Raw genomic sequence first — 11,409 nt, forward strand, 5'->3', positions numbered from 1 at the left:
TTTTGCTTATATGACATGTAGTTAATGAGAAGTGGTAACATAATATGTTACTGTAACATAGCGCTTTCCAAGACAAGATGAGTCTACAAGCTAATTAATGAAGTCCTCTATGACACTACTAATATATTACTTTGTACTATAAAGATAGTAACTTAGACTAGTGTCATATGCATGACACTAGTATAAGTTACTCCTCACTATGACCGGCCTTAGCCTAGTAGTAGCAGCCCACAGAGCCGCGCCTCTTCCCAGGCCGGCCCAATACTAGCCCGCCTAATCTGGGCCAACCTTGACCCACCAAACTTCCTGCACCTCCTGTTTGTCCGCCCCCAGCGCCGTGACGCCGCCGAAACCCCTTCGCCGGCGTCCCGGAAAGCGGCCTCTGCTCCTCCCCCTGCCGAAGCACGGCCACTCTACCGCGCCGGTGTCCTCGTCGTCTCTACCCTCCATCGGACTCGCGTGGGGTTAAGACGCATCCAGGCGCCCATGCAGTCCGCCGCCGCTCCGACGAGGGCAGGGAGCCGCCTCTGCACGCGCTGCGGCGAGCGGAAGGCCGCGCTCAAGCGGCCCAAAACCCTAGAACAGGTGAGCCTCGCCGGATTCCTTCTTTATGGGTTTAGCTGTAGCTTCGTATGAGTTCACTCGATTACTGTAGTTTTAGGAAGCGGGTACGAACAAAACATGCCCCTTCTGTGTATCTACCTAAAAATTCGGGTACTCTTTGCTGCTTGATCTTGTGAAGTTCCAACCATGGCACTTGTCTAGGAGTACTGTGAGCTGTTTTCACCTTTCTGTGGCCTTCAGAGGTGTCTCTGATGTTTGCTTTCAGATATGTAGGGAATGCTTCTATATTGTCTTCGAGGACGAGATTCATCAAACTATTGTTGACAATAATTTGTTTAAAGCCGGTGAACGTGTGGCAATTGGAGCTTCTGGTGGAAAAGGTATGTGCAGACTTGTGTTGTATAAATAACAACGTAATAGATGATTTTTATGCAATGCATATGTTTCATATTCACTACTCATTGAATGATGAGCACTTTAGTTCCGGCTCCTGTTGATCACTTGCATGGCCAATACTCAAGGTGTCATTGACTCCTTGAGAGCCTTGTCTTAGAGTGTGTTATCAAAATGTTTGTTCAACCTTCTCACAGTTGCAGCAGAGATAAAGGCTTTTAATCAAGACGATCAATTTATTCAAGTTAAAATATTGGTAGTCATGGGCGATGATAATAATGGATCACATATGGCTGTTTCATAAATATGATATACCCCCCCTAGAAAAAATATGATTGCAAACGTTCTTCAGCTTATTGTGGAAATGCTTGCTTATCTATCTTGAATTCTTGATCTTGTAGCAGTTTATAACAATCTTTTTACTGTTATGCAGATTCAACCGTGCTTGCGTATGTGTTATCAGAGTTAAACAAACGTCATAAATATGGTCTCGATTTGTTCCTTTTATCTATTGACGAAGGAATCACAGGCTATAGAGACGACTCCCTAGAAACTGTTAAAAGGAATGAACTACAGGTTCCTCCCCCTTACCCGATACACAAAACTGTTGCAGCTTTTTACTTTGTGTTTCCCTTTGTTTTAATTTTGGTAGGCATCTACTTCATGAAACGTAACCCATTTAAATGCATATTCTTGTGTTGTTAATTCAACCGTACAATTCACCCACTGCAGTATGGCCTACCACTGAAAATAGTTTCCTATAAGGATCTCTATGACTGGACAATGGATGATATTGTGAAAGCAATTGGCCTGAAAAACAATTGTACTTTCTGTGGTGTTTTTCGACGTCAGGTACCTCCTACTACCTACCTTTATCTGTAAGGCAATTGCATGCTCATTAATTTATGAACAATTCCATTCTTATTAGGCGCTAGACCGTGGTGCTGCTCTCTTGAAGGTTGATAAGATTGTAACTGGGCATAATGCAGATGACATTGCAGAGACTGTCTTGCTGAATATTTTACGTGGTGATATTGCAAGGTAAATGTTGGTTAATAAATAAAATATGCTATTTTTTATCTTTGTTCTCTTTTATAATTTTTGTGCTGGCATTATGCTTTTATCTTATAGGTTAAGTCGATGCACTTTCATAACTACTGGTGAAGATGGACCAATCCCAAGATGCAAGCCTTTCAAATACACCTACGAAAAAGAGATTGTTATATATCCTTTACATGAAACATTTTTAATCAGTTTTTTTTATTAACTTATTATGCTTTGTGCATAAAACATGCGCTGATAATAATTTTGATCCTTGACTGTATGACACGTATGCGTATTTCAAAAAGCTGGACTACTTCTCCACTGAATGTAATTCCTGCTTCATTTCTTGTGCAGTTTTGTTCTCTCTGTAGTTAAACAGTAGCTCCCCATTCCATTATCTCAAGATACCAGGGACGGTTAATATATAATCAAAATATAAGCTTCGAACAATCAGTGCCTAACATTTGATAGTCAGTGACATATTTGGAGGGATACTTGTAGAATTTTGTTGACACTGTTCTCATCTTCTATTGAAATCAAATATGCTTATTGGTTATCTATCACAATTCAGGCATCTATTCACCAAATGCATATCGTGGATTTGCTCGTGAATTTATTAAAGATCTGGAAAGGATGAGGTAAAGACTTCTCCCGTCCAAAAGTAGGATTATTTCTTCATCTGTTAGTGCATGCTAGCTCTGTTTCTTTTCCTTGTTCAACACATTATGTATCATTGTCTTGTTTCAGTCACTTGAATCAGTACCTTATGAGTGGTGCAGGCCTAGGGCTATACTGGACATCATAACCTCTGGCGAAAATTTCCGGATATCCACAACAACAAGAATGCCAGAGCAAGGAACATGTGAACGCTGCGGTTACATTTCTAGCCAGGTATTGTGCTTACATCTAGCATGAAAGCTTGCCCCCTCTAATCTTTTGGCTCAAGATAACCACATAAATGATTCTTTCGCTAGTACAGTTAAAAATAAGTTGATCAATTGGTTATAGAATGACAGGTTTTTTCTTGAGCTCACATGCTGGACATTTTATCCAAGTATTTGCCCTGGTCTTGCTACCTTTGAACTTTTCCAATGCTTTTACTGACTCAATATTGGATGAAAATCTTGGCTTCTGTAGAAATTATGCAAAGCGTGTGTCCTGCTAGATGGACTGAACCGAGGCTTGCCAAAACTAGGCATAGGGAGAACCGCTAAAGTCGGTGCTGGAGCTGATGGTAGTGGCGAGCAGCAAGGCAAACGAGCGGAGAGGAGGAATAGGTCGAGTCTACAAGGAAAACATGGCAACTTGGACTTCTGAATGTCAGTCTGCTGGACTGGCCACTCAGGGCGTAAGCGGGACTAGGTGTGGCAGTATGCCCCCATCATCGTTGCGCGGCCAACTGTGCGGGCCATGCATCTGAACTTTAGCAGCTGCTGCTGGTGTTGTATCATGATAAAAGTTTTATCGATCAACGGTTGAATTGGACTAGCTGAACTTGCTAGCTGTTGTCGTCTGTATGTGTATTTGCATGTACAAGAGGTGAAGGTCAAGTTATAGTACCATTACTAATTATCTGCTCCCTAGCTCAAATACACTTGCATGAACAGTAAAATAATTTTTTTAAATAGTAAAATGAGCATCAACAAAATTTCTAACATGCTGCAAAATTTCACTTTAAATGACATGCGTGGAGGCCTGTGCAAAAAAAAAGATGTATTTTGGAGTACCAATTTTTGTTTTTCGGACACACCTGCAAATGTCTTTTCATGGTGAAATTTTGCAAGATGGTTTTCTCTTGAGGAAAAGGCAGACCATTATCTGCCTTATGCATTCAAAACAAGCCGTGGAAATTTTGCAAGATGTTAGAAAACTTGTTGATATTCATCCAAAAAAATCAGATCTTTTTTAATTTATTTACTATCTTTTCAGAATATATGTCCGCGCGGGTGCATTTGTGAACACTTAGGCATCCTCTGTACTTCTTTTGCAGATGCTTGTTATGGCATGTGTAAAGTGTCAGTGTTACAATGGTGCCTTGGAGAGCCCACTCCAACTTGCAGCCTGAATGGCCATCGAGGATAACTAGTGAGTTCACTATGATGTTCCTTGGGACGATCTTTGGGTGCATGACCGCAACCCGAGGACATTGCGTCCCTAATTTTCAAGGCCTCGTCGCGGAAAAATTGAAGTGTTAAAAGATGCTCTGTTCGCCCACTTCCATGAATTCGTTACTCTTTGGGCCACATTGCGACATTGAGTGGAAGCACACTGCCAATGAATGGCCATCATTGAGTGGAAGTTCACTATGATGTTCCGCCTAGGAAGTCCAATTCCACAGCTCCATTTGTTCCCTCATGGAGCACACGGTTTGGAAGACTTTGGGCTCCTCTCAAGATTAAGTTCTTCAGTTCGCTTGCCATACAAAATAGGATTTGAACCGAGGATCAGTTGGCCAAGTATGGATGGTCGTCTCAAAAAAAAAGTATGGATGGTCAAATTGTTGCCCTTGTCCCCTATGCAAGCGCGATAAAGAATCCGTTGACCATCTTTTCTACAAGTGTCGATATAGGATTAAGTTTTGGGACATGATCAAAGAGTGGCTACAACTTAGGCATCTAGACACTTCATCTTGAGACCTTATCCACTCCGCCAAAGATTGGTGGATTGGACTCTCCGACACCAACACCCCAAACTACAATGATGGCCACGCTCGCCATGCTCACATCATCAATCATTTGAAAGGAGAGAAATGCTGTGTCTTTTGCCAAAAGAGGGCCCCTCTAGCAGTCCACAACATCAAAACCAAGGCGACAGTCTGGGTGACTGTGGGCGCCAAAAAGTTGGGTTCAATCATGCCGGGAGAGTAATGTCCATTTGTAGTATCGATGTGTTGTAGCACAAACAAATTTCTCTCTTAGTTAATAGATGAGGCAAATATTTGCCCTCCATTTCAAAAAGAAAAACTATGATGTTGTATAGTAGTCTACACAGTTGGCCGTGGTTGGAAATAGAAAGGCCGGGCTTCAGAATGATAAATAAGAGGAAAATTATGGTTGGAAGCCCTTGATTCTTTTCTTTTCCAACCGTGTGTAGGATATTCGCTTGCGTGCAGGGTCGTGTGAACCACAAGATACACAACACATGACGGAGACTGCATAGAAATGGAAGACCCTACTTGTATCGAACATGAACACCTCAAAATTGCAATTCAGAGCTACATGTGTGTATTTCTGCACTCCCTCTGTTAAATGCAAAGTACTGGTTTTCAAAGTTATAACCACAAATAAACATGCTTCGCATCCAGACATCCAGATAAAGTTCTATCAAGCTCACTACACTACAGCCCCAAGCGGCAAATCGGGCTGCTCTTGATCAGATTGAAGTCGACCTGTACAGATCATAATTCATATTAGCACAGGCTTGTGGACAAGACAAAGTTAATAAGAACAATACCTTTGGCCCAAAGAGATCACGTATGTTGTCAATCCCATACAGAATCATTGTTGGCCTGCATTCAGCAGCAAAATGTAGTCAGCACAGATTTCTTTGCAATCCATAGATAAAGCAAAGATTTCTCGAGTCCAATCAGGATCTTGCTCTCCTTTGGTTTTCCTCGCACTTCTATTTGAGACATTAGTTGAAAAACAAGGATCGCGAAGGTGTTTTTTTTTTGTGGAGAAAAAAGAAATCAATTCAACATATATGCACATAAAGGAATCATTCATATGGAAACTATGCCAGTTTTACCTTTCAAGTGAAAGACCCCATGCGATAACATTAACGCCCTCTGGCAGTCCCATGGGAAGTAACATTTCAGGCCTGAACATGCCTGAGTTGCCTATCTCCACCCATTTCTTCAGACCATCGTGGTAGCTAAAAAAATAATAAACATAATAATGATTCATGGGATCGCAATAATCATGAAAACAATAGCAATCAAACTTGTTCTGACCTGAAAATTTCCATGCTTGGTTCAGTGTACGGGTTGTAGGCAGGTTTGAAACGCAGCTTTGACATGCCTAAGAGCCAGAAAAGGAGAGGAGAGGTGGCATTATTAAATCTCTATGTACTGGAGATAGCAGATATTCCCTCCGTTACGAAATATAAGTCTTTTTAGAGATTTCTATATGGATTACATACTGATTTATAGACATATTTTAGAGTGTAGATTCATTCATTTTGCTCCGTATGTAGTCCATATTAGAATCTCTAAAAAGACATATTTAGGAAAGAAGGGAGTACAAGACAAGAATATTAAATGCATGCCTAATGCACATTATGCAGATGGGCATGGAGCACCAATATTCTTGGAATAACTGAATAACAACATATGGCAGTACAGTTTTTACGAATTTAATAGCAAGATCCATAAATACTACTCCGTCCGATCCAAAGTAACTGTCGCAGTTTTGTACTAAGGTTAGTTCAACCTTAGTTCAAAACTGCAACACTTATTATGTATCAGAGGGAGTATAACAAAGTCAATGGCTTTGGCTTAGTACCTAGTCTGGAGAAGAAATCTTCCAATACACCTATCAGATCACCAAGCGTCAAACCATAATCACAAATAAGACCTGAAATCAGAAGCATTGTAAGTAGCTTCATTGTTAAAAGGGTTATGTGTGTGACATCTACAATAAGTACCAAATATCAATCAAGTTAACACCACATAGGCAAGAAACAAGAGAACGGTTACCTTCTATCTGGTGGAATTCTGCAAGATGAGTTCGGTCCACAGCTTCATTCCGGAAAACACGATCAATAGAATAGTATCTCTTAGGAGCAAAAGTTTTCTGAACAACCCATGGTGGTTTATCAAAGAAAAGAAATCTCATGAATCGTTCAACAGAACAGAGAAAACAAATTGATATCACCTCCATTAATTTAGGCAAACTAAGACAATATAAGTTACAATGGAATTACAAAGAGATAAAATAAGCATCACTTAGTTGCTTTACCTCCTGTGCTAGCTTGTATAGCATCCTTGTTGAAACTGCAGTTGTGTGAGTACGAAGCAGGTTTTTCTCTGCTTCATCTCGCTTCCAGTCGTAACCATATCTGCAGACAGCAACCTCAAATTATAAACTCTCTGGCTAAACTGCAGCAAAGACACCAGAACATACCCTTTGGAGCCATGGCCACCAGACTGATGTACTTGCTTTACTTTCTCAAGATAGTCATCGGGTAATTGTGTTGTTGTAGCAGGGGCTGCAAAAAAGTCAATTGATTAAATATGTTTAAATCCAACTGTTGGCTCAACAACAGTAACATAACCTTTACCTTTGAGGAAAAAGGTATCGTGTGAATCACGAGCAGGATGCTGTTGTGGCTGGAACAGTGCATCGAAATTCCAGAAGCTACCAAAGGAAGCAACGATACATAATGTCAGAAATATATGGATCTTTATCTAGGAAACAGTGATATGCTCATAACTACATTGTCTTGTCATATAGTCATATGGTGTTGGCGACCTATCACTCCTAAATCCTAAAATAACTTCAATTTTGTGGAGAAGATCTACCAGTACAAGAAATTGACTACAAACAGGTATGAGAAAAGAAAAAAAAATCTTGTCTTATTTTGTGTTTTACCTGCTCTCTACATACATGTTCGTTGGCATCTCACTGAACCTGTTACATCAATAAAATTAATCAATCCATTTTCCGAATATTGCCTTGAACTGCAAATATCATGACCAAAATGTTTTTTTATTTACCCCATCTCGAGAAAAATGTTCTGGATTGCCTCACGGACCTGAAAAAAATCCACCAAATAACAGTTCTGAGTTATCTGGTTTATCATATAAAGCTGTATTTAAAAATGGAACACCGTGCAGATTAGAAGTACCTCTAACAACGGTTGGCTATATCCTATCGCAATAGGTTGTCCTTGAGCTCCATAGTTATAATCTTTAAATTCCAGATCCTTCCAGTCGCCACTTTAGGAAAGAAAAACCATTTTAAAGGAAAATATATCATAAATCTGTTACTGTATGCATTAATAGGTACACACATAAAAAAAATTAAAGGTTAATTTTAACGTGACAATAAGTTTAGCATAGTCTTTGACAGGTATGATAAGTACAGCTGGGCTATTTAGAATAGAAACGGCATTGAGGAGTCTTCCATGTAGCGTTCAATTGCTCATGGTACATTATAGTTTATAGTAAACAAGCAGAGGTTTCCTGCTCAATTTCTGAAATTAGCTTGAGAAAAGTGACATCAAATTACCTCTTGAGATGTTCTCGTGTCACATCAGTTGCCAATGTTTTTCTCTTTGCAACAAATTCAGGCCCCTTCTTCAGTGAATACCAAATAGATTTCCTGGAAAAACAGCGAAGCAGATGTAAAAATTAGGGATAATTGACTATGATGCTGCACTTGGCTGGCACTTATTGACACTGTAAAAAAGATCTCTTTGAAATAGATACTTACTCTTTTGTTACAAGCTTTCTTCTCTTCAAATCATCTATTACTTTGTCAGCAATAACCTACATGAATAAAAAACAATTTCCTTAAGAAGGGCCAAAGAACAATTTGATACTCCCTCCGTACCATATTACTTGACGCTCAAACGGGATGGGGGAGGGGAGGTTACGAGCTATTGTAATATGGGACGGAGGGAGTACTAGATATTGTACATAACAACTATCTGTGCCGTGCCATGACACAATCAAGTAAATGGTTCAAGTGGAAATGCAAAATATGAGAGGAACAAAGCAACACCAACCTCCCCATTCTCCAGTCTTATAAGCTGCTCTTGCAATTCATCATTGGTATCCTCAACCTGAATTAATCAAACAGCGAATTATACAATGGCATGCCTAGAGATACAAAGCTCGAGACAGATAAAAGCACACCGAGAGACCTTCAGTTAACACAGATGTAACTACTGGACATTGAAAGAGTTGAACTATGATGAGGATGTATTCTACATCTACAACCCAGAAATTGGCAAATTGAGAGCATCGCCCGGAAGAAGAGCAGATACGGCAGGCAAGTTTCCAATACAAATACACACTGAACTGAATCATACATCTCTCCGACAACATCGAAGAGAAGAAAAAATGAAACGAGCTCAGCTCAGCTCCATACCTTTCTCAGTACGAGGTCTTTGTTTCCCTTCTCAAATCCAATCCACTTGTTCTTGGCTGCAGCCTTCATTCCAATATCGAACACGTCCCCCAAACTCTCCTGCAACGCGCCACTCTGAGCATCAGAGATCCCCGGAACCGAAACCATTCACTCCAATCGAGCACCTAAAGCTAAACGCCACACATAGAGAGGGAAATCACCTTGAGCGCGCCCTTGGAGGCACCCTCGGGCGGGATGGCCGCGACGAGCTGCACCTCGGGGGAGCCCCTCGCGGCATACCCCTTGGCCTCATCGGTGAGCACCCACGTCTCCTTGGTGATGTCCTGCAGCAAAGCTCGTTAGGTCTTGGGGGAAATCGGGGCAGGGACGAAGCGAGGCTCGGGGGATTGGGGAGGGGGAGGGTACCGTACCGCACTCTCAACGATGCGGAAGGCGGTGAGCCTCTTGATGACGTCCTCCACGTCTTTGTGCGGGACGCCGAGGGAGGAGGCGAAGGACCGGGAGTCGGGGATCTCGGCGTTCGCGTTGAGGTGGGCGAGGAGCCCGTCCTCCACGTCCGCCAATGGCTGCTTCGCCGCCATCCTCGGCGGTGGCGGCGGCGGCGGCGAGGAGGAGGAGGAGGAAGAAGAGGAGGTTTCTGGGAGGAGAGATGGGGAACACGGGGCTTTGGGTTTGGTCGGGAGCGACTAGAGTAAAATCGGAGCTTTATTTGCAAAAATAAAATAAAATAAGAAACATGGGCCGTTTGATGGGGAATGAATGGCCCGGATCCTAGGGAGTCTTTGCAAAAAGATCTCCCGTTACTGAGTAATTTGTTTTCAGCAGCTGGATCAGCTGCACGGCCGTCCGATCCGTCCGCGCATGACCCTTCGATCCTCTTCCTCTGCTTCAATCCTGCCCCTTGCAAAAAGGAAGCACTCCACGAGCGATGAATGCGGATTTGCATATTTGGGACTGTGATATTCTGAGAGGACCGAAAAAAAATTAAAAAAAGAATTAAAAAAGTTGCGGAGGGGTTCTATAAACGCGGAATCCCAAGCACGCCAAAAAGAGATTCTTGTCATTACTGAAAACTTATTAGAGCAAGAGGAGATCTACTGGTTACAAAGGGGTCGTGCAAACTGACTCTTACATAGTGATCGCAACACTTCCTTTTTCCATAATGCGGCGACGACTAGAAAAAAAAGAAATCAGATTAAAAAATTGCTGGATGACAATGGTGTTTGGCTGCAAGATACGGAGATGAAAAACCATATTACGGGGTACTTCGCTAATCTCTTTACTTCACAAGTTGCTCAACCGAATCCGGAGGTTTTATCCCTCGTCAGAAGAAAAATGACAGATGAAATGAATATTGCTCTCCTTGCCCCTTATACGGCTGAGGAGGTTTGAAAGACGCTTTTTGATATAGGAGACTTAAAAGCGCCGGGTCCGGATGGACTACATGCCATTTTTTATAAAAGATTTTGGTCTATGTTGGGGGATGATCTGACTGAAGAGGTGTTCCAGGCGGTGAATACTGGCACTATACCTAATGGGTGGAATGATACAACAATTGTAATGATCCCAAAGATTGGTTCCCCAGAAAAGGTAACTCAGTTTAGACCAATCAGTTTGTGCAACGTGGTGTATAAGGTTATTTCAAAAATGATTGCGGCTCGTCTGAAGTTAATCCTTCCAGATGTTATCAGTACAACTCAGAGTGCATTTGTACCAGGAAGAGTGATCACAAATAATATTTTAGTGGCCTACGGATGTTTTCACACAATAAAGAAAAAAGGAGTGGTAAAGAGGGTATATGTGCCATCAAACTGGATATGCATAAAGCGTATGACCAAGTAGAGTGGTCCTTTTTGAAAGAAATAATGCTAAAATTGGGTTTCAAAGAAAAGTGGGTAGATTTAGTTATGCAATGTGTATCTTCTGTGGAGTACAGGGTTCGTTTTAATAATGAAGAGACTGAGAGCTTTAAACCTACTAGAGGTCTGAGGCAGGGAGACCCCCTCTCCCCATACTTATTCTTGTTATGTACAGAGGGGCTGACCGCTCTACTAGCTAATGCAGAGGAGAATGGTAATATTTCTGGAGTTAAGGTCTGCAGAGATGCCCCATCAATTTCAAACCTTTTATTTGCCGACGATTCTTTGATCCTTATGAAAGCAAATGCTATGAATGCGGAGGCATTAAAATCAGTATTGGACTCTTATTGCGCTACCTCAGGGCAATTGGTGAGTGTTGAAAAATCTAGTATTTTCTTTAGTCCCAATACAAAAGTAGAAGATAGAGCGCAGATCTGCACAACACTGAATATTAT

General features: G+C 41.5%; 2 protein-coding genes across 2 annotated transcripts; one reads left to right on the forward strand and one right to left on the reverse strand.

Moving 5' to 3' along the window:
* The first annotated feature begins 276 nt into the window (after window positions 1–276).
* On the forward strand, window positions 277–3,573 carry LOC125529368 (cytoplasmic tRNA 2-thiolation protein 1). Its single transcript, XM_048693781.2, has 10 exons — window positions 277–585; window positions 830–944; window positions 1,391–1,533; window positions 1,690–1,809; window positions 1,886–1,998; window positions 2,089–2,181; window positions 2,288–2,328; window positions 2,573–2,639; window positions 2,781–2,892; window positions 3,139–3,573. Exons 1-10 carry the CDS (start codon window positions 487–489, stop codon window positions 3,316–3,318), a joined length of 1,083 nt encoding a protein of 360 aa, XP_048549738.1. The 5' UTR covers window positions 277–486; the 3' UTR covers window positions 3,319–3,573.
* A 1,586-nt stretch (window positions 3,574–5,159) lies between these two features.
* On the reverse strand, window positions 5,160–9,786 carry LOC125529367 (phenylalanyl-tRNA synthetase, putative / phenylalanine-tRNA ligase). Its single transcript, XM_048693780.2, has 18 exons — window positions 9,506–9,786; window positions 9,296–9,418; window positions 9,096–9,194; window positions 8,731–8,787; window positions 8,436–8,491; window positions 8,232–8,324; window positions 7,849–7,939; window positions 7,718–7,755; window positions 7,593–7,631; window positions 7,282–7,358; window positions 7,125–7,209; window positions 6,960–7,059; window positions 6,698–6,794; window positions 6,504–6,575; window positions 5,954–6,020; window positions 5,749–5,874; window positions 5,455–5,509; window positions 5,160–5,389 (listed from the first exon to the last, which is right to left on the reverse strand). The coding sequence occupies exons 1-18, from the start codon at window positions 9,674–9,676 to the stop codon at window positions 5,339–5,341; spliced, it is 1,497 nt and encodes a 498-aa protein (XP_048549737.2). The 5' UTR covers window positions 9,677–9,786; the 3' UTR covers window positions 5,160–5,338.
* Window positions 9,787–11,409: the final 1,623 nt, after the last annotated feature.

Source organism: Triticum urartu, chromosome 5A (assembly GCF_056163025.1).
Source record: "Triticum urartu cultivar PI428250 chromosome 5A, HENAU_Tu73, whole genome shotgun sequence".
Taxonomy (NCBI): domain Eukaryota; kingdom Viridiplantae; phylum Streptophyta; class Magnoliopsida; order Poales; family Poaceae; genus Triticum; species Triticum urartu.

Excerpts from the sequence above, each read along its gene's own strand:
- LOC125529368 (XM_048693781.2), top strand. The coding sequence starts at position 487 with ATGCAGTCCGCCGCCGCTCCGACGAGGGCAGGGAGCCGCCTCTGCACG. Across the intron at positions 586-829 it reads GGCCCAAAACCCTAGAACAG|ATATGTAGGGAATGCTTCTA; the intron begins GTGAGCCTCGCC and ends GTTTGCTTTCAG. Across the intron at positions 1,534-1,689 it reads TTAAAAGGAATGAACTACAG|TATGGCCTACCACTGAAAAT; the intron begins GTTCCTCCCCCT and ends CACCCACTGCAG.
- LOC125529367 (XM_048693780.2), bottom strand. The coding sequence starts at position 9,676 with ATGGCGGCGAAGCAGCCATTGGCGGACGTGGAGGACGGGCTCCTCGCC. Across the intron at positions 7,210-7,281 it reads CGATACCTTTTTCCTCAAAG|CCCCTGCTACAACAACACAA; the intron begins GTAAAGGTTATG and ends ACTTTTTTGCAG. Across the intron at positions 5,390-5,454 it reads GTGATCTCTTTGGGCCAAAG|GTCGACTTCAATCTGATCAA; the intron begins GTATTGTTCTTA and ends TGATCTGTACAG.